Source organism: Ornithorhynchus anatinus, chromosome 6, assembly GCF_004115215.2.
Source record: "Ornithorhynchus anatinus isolate Pmale09 chromosome 6, mOrnAna1.pri.v4, whole genome shotgun sequence".
NCBI lineage: Eukaryota > Metazoa > Chordata > Mammalia > Monotremata > Ornithorhynchidae > Ornithorhynchus > Ornithorhynchus anatinus.
The window spans coordinates 22151208-22168156 of NC_041733.1; the positions used below are offsets into that span (position 1 = coordinate 22151208).

The window sequence follows — 16949 nt, forward strand, 5'->3', positions numbered from 1 at the left end:
ATACCACTGAATGAACTGCAGTTTCCAAGCACTTAGTCCAGTGCCCTGCACCTAGGAAGCGCTCGACAAATACCATTGAATGAACTGCAGTTTCCAAGCACTTAGTCCAGTGCCCTGCACCTAGGAAGCGCTCGACAAAGACCATTGAATGAACTGCAGTTTCCAAGCACTTAGTCCAGTGCCCTGCACCTAGGAAGCGCTCGACAAATACCAATGAATGAACTGCAGTTTCCAAGCACTTAGTCCAGTGCCCTGCACCTAGGAAGCGCTCGACAAATACCAATGAATGAACTGCAGTTTCCAAGCACTTAGTCCAGTGCCCTGCACCTAGGAAGCGCTCGACAAATACCACTGAATGAACTGCAGTTTCCAAGCACTTAGTCCAGTGCCCTGCACCTAGGAAGCGCTCGACAAAGACCATTGAATGAACTGCAGTTTCCAAGCACTTAGTCCAGTGCCCTGCACCTAGGAAGCGCTCGACAAATACCAATGAATGAACTGCAGTTTCCAAGCACTTAGTCCAGTGCCCTGCACCTAGGAAGCGCTCGACAAATACCAATGAATGAACTGCAGTTTCCAAGCACTTAGTCCAGTGCCCTGCACCTAGGAAGCGCTCGACAAATACCAATGAATGAACGGCAGTTTCCAAGCACTTAGTCCAGTGCCCTGCACCTAGTAAGCTCTCGACAAATACCACTGAATGAACTGCAGTTTCCAAGCACTTAGTCCAGTGCCCTGCACCTAGTAAACGCTGGACAAAGACCATTGAATGAACTGCAGTTTCCAAGCACTTAGTCCAGTGCCCTGCACCTAGTAAGCGCTCGACAAGAACCATTGAATGAACTGCAGTTTCCAAGCACTTAGTCCAGTGCCCTGCACCTAGGAAGCGCTCGATCGATACCATTGAATGAACTGCAGTTTCCAAGCGCTTAGCCCAGTGCTCTGCACACAGTAAGAGCTCAGTAAAGACGATTGCATGAATGAGGACCGGGGGAGGGGGGAGAGGGCGGAAGGAGGAGGGGGGCGGGGCGAGGTGTGAAGGGGCGGGGCGGTGAAGGGGCGTGGCCAGGAAGGGGGCGTGGTCAAAGGGGGCGTGGCCCGCCTGGAGACGGCGCGCTCTCCGACGCCGCTGATTGGCTGAGGCGTCGGCGGGCTTCCCCCTCGGCCGAAGGGACGGCAGCTCCGCTCGGGCAGCAGCGAGGAGCGGGTGCGGGGCTTTGCAGCGGCCGAGCCCGGACCTTCCCCGGACTCCCCCCCCCCGACCTTTGACCCCTGACCCCCGCGCCCCCTCCCCTAGGCCAGCCCGCTCCCGCAGCCCCCCGGAGGACCGGCCGGCAGGGGTGAGTGCGGGCCCGGGAAGGGCTGCCGAAATGCCCCGCCTGGGTTGCATCAGACCGGGGTGGCGAGGATGGGGGACGGACACGGGGTCGGGGGGTCGCCGGGAGGGGCCCGGGGCGGCAGCCCTCGCCCCCCTACGTCGCCCCGGGCCGGCTGGGTGGGGAGGGCCTACCGCGTGGCGGGTCCCGGCGTGGGCCTGCCTGCGGCTCCTTTCCCGCCCGCCCGGGCCCCGCAACTTCCCGGGAAGTTTTCTCCTTTGGTCCGGGACCCTCCCCCTCCCCCACCTGGAGGGTGACCCCGGTGGGGGGAGGGCGAGGGGCCCGGAGCCCCCGGGCCTCGGCGCCACGCGGAGTGGGGGCCCGAGGATGTCCGGAGGACCCGACCCCCCCCCCCCCGGGGGTCCCGCAAGCCCTCCTTTCCCTCTGCTTCCTCGCACTCCCCTCCGAGGGGGCTTGGGAGGCCCAGCTCGGACCCTGTTGGCTTCCCCATCTACCTCCACTGGGAAAAATGAGGAAGCTGGAGTGGCACCCGGGTGGCAAGTTCCGGGTCGGGATCCAGGGACCGACCCGCTGCCGGGCCGGCCCCTCCCCCCGCCCCAGACTGGCACTATCCCGGGGTCTGAGCTCATTGACACCCCCCACCCCCTTCTCCTCTCCTGCGCCCCCCGGGCCGGGCCCGGCAGCCGGGACTCCCGGGATCCAGCTGCTTCGCCGCCGGTGATCCCAGGCGACACCTTCCCCTCTTTGTGCCTCAGTTTCCCCCTTCCGTAGCACGGGAAAGGGGCTGTCCAAAAGACCTGCCCTCGTCCCAGGCCCCGAGCGAGAAGAGCCCCCCGCAGCCCCTGTCCATCTGCCTCCCCGAACGCAGGCGAGGGACCAGCTGGATTTGTCCCTAGGAGCCTCCCGAGGTAGTTTCCAGCCCAGGCCTCCCCGGCACGTGGGACCGGTGCCAGTCTTGGGTGTTTTGAAAAAGACGAGAGATTCCCTGGGGTTGGATTAACCGGATCGGGACCTGCCTGGCACCGCCCCCGCCCACCCCCCGGGCACTAGCATCGCCTCCTGCTCTGGGAGTCTAGGATGGGAAGCCGGGCCGCCCGTCAGCGTGGACGAACCCCGAGCCCACGGAGGGGAGCGAAGCCCCCGAAGGGACGGAACGCCGGGCCCGGGGACCTCTCGGCCTCCCGCCTCCCACGTGTGGACTGTAGCCTGAGGAGCGTGCCCTCCTCCCCACCCACCCCCGCCCTCCGAGGGGAAACTGAGGCCGGAACCTGGCAGTGGAAACTGCTTCACTTTGGTTCAGAGAGCAGCTGGAAAGAGTGCTTTGAGGTCCTCAAGCTTGGTGCGCTGCAGAAGCGGGGAAGAGCCTGGATGGGGGGGGTCACCTGGGACGCTTCCAAACGCCTTCTCTGTAACTTGATTTTATCTCGTGTTTTCACATTTAGCGAGTCATTTTTGTCCTCGAGATCCTGGGAGATAGGAAAAGGCAGGTACTATTATCCCCGTTTTGCAGATGGGGTAACTGAGGCGTGTGGAAGCCAAGTGACCCGTCCCAAGTCACACAGAGGGGAAACGGCGGAGTGCTAGGCCTGGAACCCATGCCCTCCTACTCCGCAACCCACGCTCTTTCCTCCACGCCGGCCCACCTGGGTGAAGGACGACCCAGCGGCGGCCTCTCGCTCTCTCCCCCGGCAATGGGCCCGGCAGCCTTTGCCAGAAAAACCAGGGAGCGGGGGAACCCCCAGATTCTTCCCGAAGGCCAGGCGGCCTCAGACTCCCATCTCTGGAGGTCATCTCATCCAGCCCCTGCCTCCGGACCTTCCCCCGACTCTCTTGGGTGTCTCCCCCGTTACTTGGGGGCAGCGCCCACCTCATTCTCCTCAGAGAGCCCATGCAGGTGCTCCATACTCTCGGCGGTCTAACCCCGGCACGGTCTGTCTTCCCTAGCTCTGCCCTCCGAGAAGAGAGAGAACAACTTATCCGGAGACTCTTTGGTGTTTTGGAAGGTCTTTATTAAGTCATCAGCCTCAGCTTTTCATGATTTCATTTTATTCTGTGTTTGTTTCCAGAACCGCCGAGTGGAGAAAACACCGGCCCTGGGTGGGGACTGCTGGGTTCTTGTCTCGGCTCCACCCCGTTTGGCGGGGTGATTTTGAGGGTGTTTTCTCCCCTTGTTAGGCCTCTCGTTCCCTCAGGACCAGAGGGGAGACTCTTCCCTCCCCTTTCCCCGAAACGTTTTGGGGATGAACTGGGGGGAGGGCGAAAGACTCTGGGGCGGCCAAATATCCCCGTGACCTCCTCTCCTTTTTTTTCTCCCATCCTCTCCTAGCCCCGGCTAGGACTGAGGTGACCAGTCACTGCCTCCTTTATGGATTGTTGGCACCAGATTTGATCTGGCTAGTCTCCTACCTCAAGCTTCTCTATCCCTCTTTCGGCTCATCCTCTGCCTGACTCATATTCCACTGAATCTCCTCTCACTTTTTCCACTTAAACCTCGTGAAGCCCTGGCCCTTAATGGGAAAGATGAAGACACCCAGGATAGCGCCTGAATGAGAATCAAAGGGAGCAGTGTCATTTTTAAACCGCATAGACACCTTCCTACCTGTATATGTGTGTTTGTGTGTTTGCGGGCCTGTGTTTTTATGTATATGAGGGTCTCTGTGTGCCAGCCTGCTGCCATCCCAGGCTCTTACAGTGTTAATCCCGGCTCCCTTAAAGGACCCCTGGGTTCTTAGTACTCTCCCTGAGTTGCGGGCAGCCTCCTGCCCCACCCACTGGGGGAATGAAGCTCTGAAAGGGGTCCAGTTCTCTGCTTGGCTGGAGGTGGGGGCCGGGAGGTGGACTGTGCCCCGGCTTTCCTGGTTTCTTGGAGCGGGATAGGAGTTCGGCCAAGGGAAGAGTTTAGGCTCTGGGGTCCCATTCACTTCTGCCCTTTGGCCCTGTGCCAGTTGAGGGGAGGGGGGGCGGAGGTGTGTGTCTCTGTATGTGTGCGTGCGCGCGTGCACGGAAGGCAGAAGAGGACCCAGCAGCATGGCCTAGTAGATAGAGCACGGGCCTGGGAGTCAGAAGGACCTGGGTTCTAATCCCAGCTCTGCCATTTATCTGCTGCGTGACCTTGGGCAAGTCAGTTCTCTTCTTTGTGCCTCAGTTACCTCATCCGTAAAATGGGAATTAGGACTGTGAGTCCCCTGTGGGAAATGGATTATGTCCAACCTGACAACCTTGTGTCTGCCCCAGCGCTTAGTGCAGTGCCTAGTACATAGTAAGCGCTTAACAAAGACCATTGGAAATGGTTGGTGGGGGGGGGACTGCAGCCAAGAGCAGGAAGAGAGACCGAGTTAGCACAGTGAGCTTTGGTCCTTCCAATCTCACTGTCTGGAGCTCCGGTGGTTTGAGTTGGCAGCTGTTGAGCCAAAGCGTTCACTGGCACGTGCCAGCGGAAGAGCCCCCGGGTCCCAGGGTGAGAACTGGGAAGGATCTGGAATCCTGGGTCCCTGGGCTTGGGCCGGTCTGCAGACGAGCTCATCCTTAGGTCAAGGTCCTCAGGGGCAAGTTCAGAGTACGGCACCGTTGCTCTCGGCACGGATGAGCCTGTTTTTCTCCTCGTGTTGCTTCCCACTTTCTCCCGACAAGCCCCTCTCTTGCCGTTGAGCTCTCAGCCCCTGAAGGAGGAAAAACCTGATGAATTCCAAACCTGTACTGGAATGGCTTCCCAGACCTCCTATCAGAAGCTCCTCATTGTGAGGAGGGAGGTTGGTGTGATTAGACCTGACCCGGGAAAGGACTGGTGGAGTCGACAGTCACACCAAAATTCCCGGTCCCGGTCCAGCTCCTCCACCTTTGCTTCCCCGCCGTTCAGGAAGTTCGAATGCAGGGCTCATGGTCAGATGGGGGTGGGCGGTTTCCCCCTCGCCGACGTGGCGGTTGGCCTGAAGCATGTCTGTTTTTGACTTCTCCGGCCTCACCTCCCCCAAACCGTGGGTGGTGGGGAAGGTGCCACCCCTTTGGTCTGTCGATGTCTAGGGGCCGTGAGGGAGGCTGAGCTGGGTTCTGGCTTTCCCTGTGGTCTTGGAGCAGCTGAGGAAAATGGCCGAGACCCGAGAGTTTCCCAGAGCCACAGGGCAGAGGGAGAGGGCTTGTTCCCCTGCTCCGGCAGCTGGGTGGGGCAGCCGTGTGGGTGTACATAGGGTCGGAGTTGTCTCCTCGGGTCTGGAGGGTGGGGCAGGTCAGCACTCTGTTCTGCCACGGGGCAGAGGGCAGGCCTGCCCCTGAAACGTGAAGGGGGTCGGGGGGCTAAGGAGCACAAAAGTATGGTGCGGGGGGGGCTGTGGTAAGGGCAGAAGGCAGGCCTACCCCCTAAACGTGAAGGGGGTCAGGAGGCTGAGGAGCACAGTAGTTTGGGGGGAGTGCTGTGACTCAGATACGGATTCGTTGTCATCCCCCACAGTCCCGGCCCCCTCCCTCCCCCAGCCCCTCTCCGCCTGTGACTCTGGTTCCCGATCCCCGCCCTCCTGGCCCCCTCACTCTTTGTCCATCTCAAACCTCCCAGCCTCCTTCTCCCCACCGCTCCTTCCCCCATACACGGCGAGCAGAGCCTGGGCCCTCACCGGGATGGAACTTGGGTGAGGGAGAAAGAGGCTCCCTCTCCTATTGGCGTAAGAGGCGAGCTTCTGCTGGGGACGCTGGTCAGAACATCTCTGGCTGGGCAGTTTTGGGCCTTGAGGAACCCAGGATGGGTCTCTGGGGATCTGCAGAAGGGAGGGGCCTCAGGCATAGGCTTGGCAGATGGGCAGAGGGGAGTGCCAGGGGAAGAGGGAAGATAAGGGAAGACGCGTCGATGGGCCCGGGAGAGGGAGGTAGAGAAAGGAGAGCAGCAAAGGGAGTTTACTTGAACGCGGGAAGTTAAATCAGCTCTGCTCTCGGAGCTGAGGCTGAGGCCCAAGCAGCTGGAAGGGAGCCGGGCTGACGTGGCTTAGCTGGAAGAGCAGCCCCGGGGGCCTCTGTCCTCCTGTCCCGCTCTCCCTCCCTCTGTCCCTCCGCTGTTCCCTTGCATGCACAGAGAGCTGTTGAAGCCCCGTCTCACTGCACACACCGGCCCCTTGTTCTTGGCCTGGCAGCCGAGCCCGTCCGGCTTGGACTCGGGTCCCGCCCTGCCTCGCTGCCCCTGCTCCTGGCCCCAGCCAGGGAGAAGCTTCCAGTGTGGGGACACGCCTGGCCTGGCCTGGCCTGGCTGGGCCTGGGAGGCGGTGCCGGGGAGCCCAGAGAGGGAGGGAAGGGAAGTTTCCAGGGTCCTGAGAGGGAGAGGGTTGGGGCCCTGGGCCTGGTGGGGCCCAGACACCACGACGCCTGCCTTCACCTCTTCCCCCTCTCTCCCACCCTTCGACTTCGCTAAAAGAAACTTTTCATTGGGTTTGGCAGGAGCCACTCCAAAGAAGCCACAGCTCCAGCTCCCCCATCCCCGCTAGCCTGCCCCGTGGACTAGGCCGCACCCAGCCCAGCGTTCCCGGGTCACATGTCCAAGATGGAGCTGCAGAAACTAGGAGAGGCCGAGAGCCGGGAACTGATGAACGGGAGTCTCCCACAGAGCCACAAGGTGCCAATGGAGTCCGGGTAAGCTCGACTGGGGAGGGGGTGGGGTGTGTGTGTGTGGAGGCGGGGGAGAGGGGATGGGGTAGGAGGCAGGACGCCCCTCCCTTTCCCCTGAGAGTCTTGTGGGCTGAGCCGGGGAGGGGGTGTTTGGGACTGTGGAGAAGGGAGTGGTGAGATCTGGGGAGTCTCTGGGGCGGCCTCCATCTAGGAAACTGCTGCTGCTGCTGCTGCTGCTGCTGCTGCTGCTGCAGGCAATCTCGTCCTCTCCGTCCTCCCCTTCCCCCTCCTCCTGAGCTACCACATGGAACCGAGGAGTGGACATGTCCTCAGCTTGTCCCCTCAATCTTTTCCAGCTACAAGACCACAGAAGTCCCTGAGCAGGAGGGCTTTCTGCCCCACACCCATTACCAGAAGTCCTCGCAATTCACAGACGTAAGCCTCTGGCTTCCTCTCTCTTCCCCCTCTTCCTCCGTGCTGCTCTCCTCGTTCCGTGCTCTGCGTCTTAAGCCCCTGCTTTCCCAAGGAGTCCAGAGCCTTAAAACGTCCCGAGGGTGAGCCTCGGCCCCACTCTGTCCCCGCCCTGCTTCCTGGGGGGCCCCCTCCCTCGCCTGGCCCACCCTTCCTTTCCCACTGACCCGATCCCCCATGTGGTCCTGACCTCTGACCGTACGTCGTTCCTGCAGTTTGAAGGGAAGACAACGTTTGGGATGTCAGTGTTCACCTCAAGCAATGCCATCATGGGCCAGCGGCATCCTGGGCCTGGCGTATGCCATGGCCAACACGGCATCCTGCTCTTCCTGTAAGTCTGGCAGTTGGTGGCTGGAGGGCAGTGGTGAGTGGTGAAGGGAGGGGTAGCAGGGTCTTGGTGCCCTAGGGCCTGACTCCTCCTTGCTTCTGAAGCAACTGGGGCTCGGGGCTCGTGGGACAAGTAGGGGCCGTGAGGAAGCAGATGCCCATCCCTTCCTCTCCCCCAGTTCAAGGCTACCACTTTGTCAGCTAGATACAGATCGCGAGCCCATTGGCTCCTTCCCTCCTGTGTCCATTTTGGACTGGTGATTACTAGGTGGGGGATTACTGAGGGAGGGACTTTTTCATGCTCCACTTCTCCTCCCAGCATCCTCCTGGTCTGCATCGCGCTGCTGTCCTCCTACTCCATCCATCTGCTGCTCAAATGTGCTGGGGTGGTGGGTAAGTCCAGTCCTCCCCCTCCCCCGGCCTAAGCCCTCCACTGCCTCATCTCTCCCTGTCGGCTGACCCGCCGCACGTATCTCTGACACGTTGCATCCCCTTGGGAGCTCCCGGTCCTTCCTAGCGTTAGGCAGCCCCGGAGGGCCCAAGGCCAAGTTTTCAGTCACCGTGCCGAGCCCGTTTCGGGGGGGAGTTCATCACGGGCCAACAGGCCGCAGGCCGAGGGACAACCCATTCCCTAAAGAGGCAGCGCTGTCCCAGGCCCTCTCTTGTTCCAGTCTCTCTCCGACCTCCCCCAGGACCCCTCGAGTTGGCACAGTCAGTGGCTCGAGGCTGCGGGCCTGGCCAGGCATGACTTTGGTGGCCTTTCCTCCTCAGGGATCCGGGCATATGAGCAGCTGGGGCAGAGGGCGTTTGGCCCAGCAGGCAAGGTGGTGGCTGCTGTCATTATCTCCATACACAACATCGGAGGTGAGGAGATCTGTTGGAGTGATTGGGGAGCCTGAGGACCCCCGGGCGCTGGGTTTCTTGGGATTTCCTGCCCTTCCTGATAGGCCTTTGAGGTCGGCGTTAGTGCTGCATTTTAGTGTTTCCTGGAGTTGCAAAGCCCAAGGACCCGGTGGGGGGGGGATTGGGGCACGGGGGTACAGCAAGAGGCTCCTGGCACCATCCCGACTCCTCACCCGCACTCTCTCTGCAGCCATGTCCAGTTACCTCTACATCATCAAGTATGAGCTTCCTCTGGTGATCAAGACTTTCCTGGATACGGAGAGTTCTGGGTGAGAGCCAAATGCTAGTCCCCAGTCCCTCCCCCTCGCCCCTTTCCCCACAGCACCTCACCCTCACAATTGTCCACCAGCCCTGGTCTCTGCTGGTAGACGGTCTTCACCCCTCACTCCTCCCAGGTCTGAAACTGAAGGTCCAGAAAGGGCTCCCACTCCAGGGGGAAACTTGGCCTGGGGTGACTGTCCTGACTCTCAGAAGTTCATTTGGAGGGCAGGGGGCGGGGGTGATGCCTCAAACTCCAGGGGTGTCTTCCCTGTTGCTTCCTCCGATCAGCAATTTCTTTTAGTGTCTGTCTCTCCCGCTCGATTGTAAGCTACTCGAGGGCAGGGATTGTATCTACCTATGTATTGTACTCTCCCAAGCACTTAGTTCAGTGCTCTGTACATAATTAGCGTTCAGTAAATACTATTGATTGATGGCTTGATTAGGGTGGGTCAAAGGAATGCCAAGACTATCTCCCACCTCCACTCTCCCCACTGCCTCCCCCTAAACTAGAAACTTGCCTACCAGAGAGAGGCCATTGGCAAGGGAGGGTCCCCACCCGCCTCCCCACTTGGAGGTGCTGTGTGATCAGGGGAGAGGCCGGGGCAACTGAGCCGCTCACTCCCCTCCCTTGGGGTGGGCCATTTCACAGAGAGTGGTTCCTGGACGGAAACATTCTGATCGTCATCGTCAGTATCTTCATAATTCTTCCTTTGGCCCTCATTGAAGCATCTGGGTAAGGACCCGAGCCCCCTTTCCTCCTCCCCGGGATCCCCCGGCTTATTTGCCTTTCCTAACAGCTCCCTTCCACTGCTGGGGTGCTCCCAGCCTCTTCCTCGCCCACTCGGCCTTCGTCCTCCCCATGGTGGTCCTGGACCTGCCCCCACCCGGTCCCCTGGGTTCAAATGGGTCCTCCGGGCTAGCAGCCAGCCCTAGGTTGGGAACCTAGGCATCTGGGCACTGGTTCCAATACTAGGCCTCGGCTCTCTTCCCCTCCCCTCAAGCTGAAACCACTGGGGGTTTCAGCTTCAGACCCTCCGGCGAGGGGCGGGATCAGGCTCCAGTCGAGTTGGGTGGGCGATGGCAGGCAGAGTGCCCGGTTAGGCCGGGGAGGGACCCCCCCGGTTCTAACGCAGCCCCATCTCCCTACAGGCTACCTGGGCTACACCAGCGGCCTGTCCCTCACCTGCATGGTGTTCTTCCTCATCTCGGTGCGTGTCTCTCTTTCTCTGGGGAAGTGGTTGAGTGAAGGGGTGCATCTTGGCCTTTGGGAAGGGGGCCATTGGAGGCCGTGCCAGCCCAGGGGCCCGTTGAGGGGCTTGGGGTGTCCTGTCCAGCAGTCTCAGCCTGACCCCTCGGCAGGCGGCCGGGATGTGCAGATGAGGGGACCCGGAGCGTTGGGGGAAAGGAAACAGGGAGGATGAGATGCTGGCTTGGGTGGGTATGGGGCAGAGGGAGGGGCAGCCCTCTACCCCTACCCCTGATGGACTGCACTACAGGTATTTGGTTCTTCTGATTTGGCCAAATCCTCCCTTCCCCCCAGTTCCTGAGCCCCTCCACCTTCCCTGGCTCATCCGCCACGTACATCTTTACAGTTGCCTGGAGGCTAGACCTCATTTCGGGGGGAACTCCAGCAGCCCCAAGGCGGGGGGACTACATGACTCTCTCCATCCCCTCCCCTGGCTCCACCCCTCAGCCTTTGACAGCCTTCCTCACCCTGCATTCAGGTGATCTATAAGAAGTTCCAGATCCCATGCCCTCTGCTCATCACATCCCCTGACCAGAACTCTGGACACTACAACGGTAGCTTAAACAGCACACACCTCATGATTAACATCAGCACCCCCAAAGCCGACGAGGCCGTCTGCACGGCCAAGATCTTCACCGTCAACTCCCAGGTGAGCCCCTTCTCTTCCTCAGCACATCCTCTGACCCTCCCCTCTCGTCCACTGGCTCCTCCTTGACCCCATCCTTCTGACCCAGACAGCCTACACCATCCCAATTCTGGCCTTCGCCTTCGTCTGCCACCCCGAGGTTCTGCCGATCTACACTGAGCTGCGCAGGTGAGGGGCCGGGCCGGGCGGGGGAAAGGAGAAGGCCTTAGAGTTGAACGGAGCCCCAAGCCACAGAGAGGGGCCGCTGTGACTGGGAACGTATGCGTGGGCTCCCGCAGAGCCGGGCATCAGCACCGTTGGTGTTTGGGGGCGGGGGCTGGGGGCGTTCTTGAGGCTTTCCCTCACCGCCGCCCCCCGCCCCGGGAAATCCTTGAAGACCTTAACAACCCAAGTTTCTATCTCCTTGGGGTGGGGAGGGAAGAGAACGGTGGGGGGGGGTCTAGGAGGTGACTCCCTGTGCCTTGACGCCCTCCTCCCTTCCCTCCCACAGTGCCTCCAAGAAGCGGATGCAGGGAGTTGCGAACATGTCCATCCTTTCCATGTTCTTCATGTACGGGCTCACCGCCATCTTTGGCTACCTGACCTTCTACGGTGAGGAGGCCTAGGGCCGGGTGGACCAATGGGACCAGGCTCAAAGCCCCGGGGCTCTAGCCACGGCCCTGAGAAAGAGCCCCATGCCCCGCTCCGATTCCCTGTTGCCTGCCTTGGATCTGTCATCCATCTTTATGTCCCACCCTCTCATCTTCATTCTTTGTCTGCAGTTCCGTCTCCTCTTGATCCCTCCCCCCATCCCCACCTCTTTCCTCTTCCCATTCCTCATCCTTCCATTTCTCCTGAATCCACTCTCTCACCCTCTCTGCTGCTCCAGGGAAAGTGGAAGCCGAGATGCTTCATACGTACAGCCAAGTGAACCAGAAGGATCTGCTCATCTTGTGCGTGCGGCTGGCTGTTCTCATGGCGGTGACCCTGACGGTGCCTGTCGTTCTCTTCCCGGTATGGCTTGTGGGGAGCCCGGGGGCCAGCAGAGACTCTGACCCTCTAGCTGTTGGTTCCCCCGGAATGGGCTGAGGAATGTGGAGCCTAGAAGGTGCTGGCAGCTCCAAAGAGAGAGAGTGGGGAATTGGAGAGAGGTCAGCCAGCCTTGCTTAGCATTGTCTAGCAGACTCCCTCCCCTGTATCTTGGAAGAGGAGCTTCATGAGGCTCAGAGAACATCCCTCCCTCCTTACCCGATGAGGCCGGGACGCCCCCTGACCTGGGGCTACATAGTCACAGGCCTCTAAGGGCCCCAGTGTGGTCATGAGTTCAGGATATGGGCCTTGGCCGTTTGGGCTCTGAAGCCCAGCCCGATCACGAGGCACTCCCCTGCTCCCCCGACTGCTGAGATTAGCACCTCTGTCCAGCTGTCTGTGGCCAGGCATGCCAATAAGCTGCATCTTGTGTTACTCCCCCATCAGCCCGGGGACACATCCCAAGACAGTTGCCCCGAGCTGCAACTGTGACCAAGACTGTGTGTGGTTCTGACTCCCGCAATGACTCTTGACTGGGACGACTGCCGACTTGGGGCCCTCACCGTGTCCGGCCCCAGTTGGATCTGGACTCCTTGGGGTTCTCTCCGGGGATTTGTCTCTCCCTACTTCTTCCCGGCTCACGTGGGACCTGCTCTCCCCTCAGATCCGCAGGGCCATCCAGCAGCTCCTTTTCCACCAGAAGGACTTCAGCTGGAATCCGCCATATTGCCATTGCCATCAGCCTCCTCTTCATAGTTAATCTGTTGGTCATCCTCATCCCCAACATCCGAGACATCTTTGGGGTGATTGGTGAGTTATCCGCTCCCCTCCCGGGAAAAGAGGTGTCGACAGCCCCCAAGCCGGCGGGGTGACCCCGCTTTGCTTGACCGTGCTCCTCTTCTCTGTCTCCTTCTGTAGGAGCCACCTCGGCCCCCAGCCTCATCTTCATCCTCCCTAGCATCTTTTACATCCGCATCATCCCCAATGAGAAGGAGCCGTTGAGTTCGCGCCCCAAGATGCAGGTAGCCATACGGGCAGCGGGGACCGGACGGGATGGGAGTTTGGGAAATTTGGTTTTGAAAACCGGGACAGTGGAGAGGAGGGATCCAGACCGGGGAAGCCAAGGGAGTCGTTGCAGGAAGAGGAGCTGAAGGTTTGGGAAAAGCCAAGGGGCAAAAGGTGTCGGGAGACCCCTCTGCCCACTCCTGGCAGACAGGAAAAGGTAGCCAGAAATCGTAGCAACGTTGCCCTGATGTTTTGGCCGAGGCAGGTTGGGGCAAGGGAGAATCTATACTTTCATCTCCCATCAGTCTCATTTCCTGCCAGGGAAATTCCCAGGCCGCCCCCCCTCACTGAGCCAAAGATTCATCCCTAGCTCCTTCCCTGCCAGCGGGTGAGACGCTAGGAAATCCAGACTAAGGGTTAAGCGCTCTCCTCTCTGTCATGCAGGCGGCCTGCTTTGCAGCCTTGGGCTTCATCTTCATGATCATGAGTCTCAGCTTCATCATCGCCGACTGGGTGACCACAGGCAAGAGCAGCACAGGGGGCCACTGACCCTGTCCCGGCCAGATTCCGGCTTCCTGTTACCATGGCAACACACCTGGTCCCGCGCCTCTCCTCTCTCTCTTGTGTCAGTACCACGGGAACAGGACTGCCTTTCCACATCCCTCCCTCCACTCCCCCTCCTCCAGCCTCCCATGCCACCTTTCCAATTGCTTGGAGCCCAAAGAACAGCAAGGCCTCCTCGGGCCCCATCTCCTCTCCTGGACACAGGAAGTGGATCTAACTTATTTGTTGTTCTGTGATCTGGCGGTGGCTCTCAAAACTGGGGCCAAGGGGCCTTCAGGGGCCTGGTCAGAAATGTGCCAGAGGGGTAGAAGGCTCTGGAGCTGAGCTGCCTCCCGGGAAGCTGGGGAAGTTGGGAGACACTCCAGGAGCTGGCTTCTCTGTCCGAGGTCCCATGGGCCACCTCAGCAGGCACCAACCGGGGCTGCGGGACCACAGGCAGCTAAAGCGTCCTAAGACCCCTCCGGTCCTGTGAAGCGTTTTTCCCCGGTCCCCCTGAATTCAGGTTACATGATAGGGGAAGGCCAAGACACCCTTGGCTGTAGGAAACAGGCCAGGTTTCCCTTCCTTCAAAGGGAAAAGGAGAAAAGTGGCTGGGTGTCCGTTCCCGCCACATCACTTCCCTGGCCCCCACGAGCAGGAGCCAGCTCCTGGGTTGGGGGTGCCCAGGCCACAACCTCTCCTCTTAAGATATCCTCCTAGATTCGGGTCACCTCGGACCAGAGCCAGCTGCGTCCCCATCTCACAGAACCTTAGTTCCGTGCTCACCTCAGCTGGGGCCCAGCTCCCCTTCAGAGCCCCCTCACGCACTTAGAGACGTCTGTGATGCCAGAGGCCGTCTCCTCCTCCTCTTCCTCTCTTCCAACTTCCCTGCAAGTCCTGTTGAGCCACGCCACCGGACTCCGCCCGACTTCAGTTGGATTCCCTATGTCTGGATCTCTGTCGGGCCTTTTACCTCGCTAGGAGAAACCCTGAGCTCAGCATCCGAGGAGGCTGGAAGGCCAGATTTGCCCCCATGGGGCCGGGCCGGGGCGGGGAGTGCTGCTTGGGCGAGGTCAGGTGCCCTCGCATGAGCCAGGGCAGGCACAGTCTGCCCATCCCGGAACAGGCAGGCCCCCGAGTTGTCTGAGGCTCGCTCCCCTCCCGTCTCCCTCAGTCTGTCTCGCTTTGAACCCTTTTCTTGGAGTCCATCTGTCCGTTTGTCTACCTGCCCGTCTCTTCTCATCCCGCCTCACAATTACCCTGGACCATTCCTCTCCATTGGGTGTGCCCATGTGTACTCATGTGTGTGCTCGCATGAGCGTGTAAGGGCTAGGACTCAGGGCCATCGGCTCACCAAGATTTTTATTTTTAAAAACTGAGAAACGTGATTGTTTTAAAGGAAAAATAAATAATGGTGCCTGCTGTGTGTGTGGGGGGCACTTGAGTAGTGGGCAGTCCTGCTACCCAAGATAACTCATTTGAACAAATGCAAATAAAAGAACAGATAGGAGTGGGCTGTACGTGTATGTGCATGGTCGGGGTTAGGGGGAGAGAGAACTCTTTCTGTGGGAGTCTCCATCCTGAGGTTTTGCAGGGTCTCGGCCCTGAAGGGACAGAGAAGGTCTGGGATGGGATAAGGTGCCCTTTGATAGCAGTCGAGACCACCAGACACTCCACTGCTGACCTCTCCCTTCCTCACCCCACTTCACCACCACGAGTACCAAATGTGGCCAGACTGGCCGAAAACTGGGCTAGTCCCATCTAGTTTAAGATGTTGCCCCTGCACTTTATATCAGGGTACTGTTGCTTGGCAAGCAGCTTAGAAAGTAGTGTGGGAAGGGGCATTTTTGGTTACAGATGCTTGGGGCCACAGTAAGATGCCCCTTTCCCACACCACCTTCTAAGCTGCTTAACATCTTAAAGGCAGGTGGCTCTCAAGAGACCCAGTCACCTGAAGCCAGGGTTGAAACCGTCTGTAAATTCACTCAAATTGCCCGCTACCGCCCAAAGTTGCTGGGGGGAGCGGAGAGGGGTTGAGGAGAGGCTAAAGTTGAGCATATCTTTAAAGCCCATACAGATATCTTGGTGTCTGTGAACAACAGTGTTGGTGCAAGCCTCAGGGCTGTTAGGAGGGAATTTTTGCATGGGTGACAGCTACCCAGAATGCCAGAAAATAGCAACAATGGTGGGGCTGGCCTTGAACCTCCTGGGAATAGGACACCTCTCCCTCATGCTCAGACAACCCAGAGGAAGGGCTACGGTGGAGATGGTTGTAATAATAGTGTGTAATGAGTGCTTACTTTTTACAGAGCGCTGAGAAACAGGGTGGCCTAATGGAAAGAGCACAGGTCTGAGAGTCGGGGCATGGGTTCCAATCCTGCCTCCACCACTTCGCTGTACAACTTGGGGGAAGTTGCTTAACTTCTCTGTGCCTCAGTTTCCTCAGCCCCAAAATGGGGATTGTCCTTACTTACAATGTGAGCCCCATATGGACGGGGACCTTGTCTGAACTGATTATGTCATTATCCCACTGCTTAATACTGTGCTTGGCACACAGTAAATGCTTAAGAAATACCACCATTATTATTAGTAATTATTAGCATTATTACTATTATTATTAATAGTACTAATGTATTATTATTAATAGTGTTACTAATTATTAGCATTCATTCAGTCGTATTTACTGAGCGCTTACTGTGTGCAGAACACCGAACTAAGCGCTTGGAAAGTTATTATTACTAACCAGAAGATAAACACTCAGGTGAGTGTTAGACATGGGCCCTGACCTTTCGGAGGCTCACCTAAAAATCAGGTGAGTAAGGGTTTGGCGACAGATGCAATAGGACAGGGAGGATGATAGAAATCCGAAAACAGTATCGACGATCGGTGTCCGAAAAGTTCAGGGGTAAAGGGGACCCATAAGGGACCACTGGGTGCTGCCACTCAGATCATCTAGAGTTCGGTCACATCCAGAGTTTCCCCAAGTTGTAAGATCAGTAGAGGTCGTGTGTCTGCCGCTGCTTACGTTCCTGCAGACGCAAGACTTGCCGAGAGTGAGGACCCTGGGCTTCACGTTGGGAAAGTGGCAAGGGTTTCCTGGGGGGAAGGAGGGACAGAGGGATGGGATGCTGCAGCTTAATGGCAGAGGCTCCTTGTGGGCAGTGAAGTTGTCTACCAAGTCTATTGTATACTTGAGCCCTGTTAGTCGAGTACCCTGCACAAAGTAAACACTCAATAAATACCATTGAAAGGATTGAAAGGAGTTCACGCTCGGTCAGTGGGCGAGAGAAGAGGCCAGCCGTGCCAGGAGGTCTCCGTAAACAGACCCGTGCTAGCGTCCTTGGTCCACGCCGACCTGAAGCATCGTAGACAAAGCTGCCATTTTCTCTCGGCCTTTCGGAGCGGCGCTAGTTCTGGCGGGGAGGCAAAGAGGGAGCAATAGAGCCAGACTTGGCTGCCTGGTTGGCTGTCGCTCGTTGGTTCTGCCTCTACTCAGTTTGCTTCCTGCTTCCCAGGCCCAAGACAGAGGGGGCGGGGCAGGCTGTGGGGAAGACGTTGCAAATCAAACAGAGCTGGGTAAAAATACGTTTTCCTGGCGGCGCTTCTGGACTGCATCTCC

At 58.8% G+C, this 16949-nt stretch overlaps 1 protein-coding gene across 1 annotated transcript; it reads left to right on the forward strand.

The window, feature by feature from the left end:
• Nucleotides 1–1143: 1143 nt before the first annotated feature.
• On the forward strand, nt 1144–13336 carry SLC38A5 (solute carrier family 38 member 5). Its single transcript, XM_029067669.1, is given in 20 exon segments — nt 1144–1340; nt 6753–6944; nt 7277–7355; nt 7607–7666; nt 7668–7701; nt 7704–7722; nt 8038–8111; nt 8490–8582; nt 8812–8890; nt 9532–9601; nt 9603–9615; nt 10032–10090; nt 10607–10777; nt 10863–10942; nt 11265–11365; nt 11643–11767; nt 12447–12497; nt 12499–12592; nt 12701–12804; nt 13232–13336. Coding segments are annotated over 19 exon segments (1509 nt in total). The 5' UTR covers nt 1144–1340; nt 6753–6846.
• The last annotated feature ends 3613 nt before the right edge of the window (nt 13337–16949 follow it).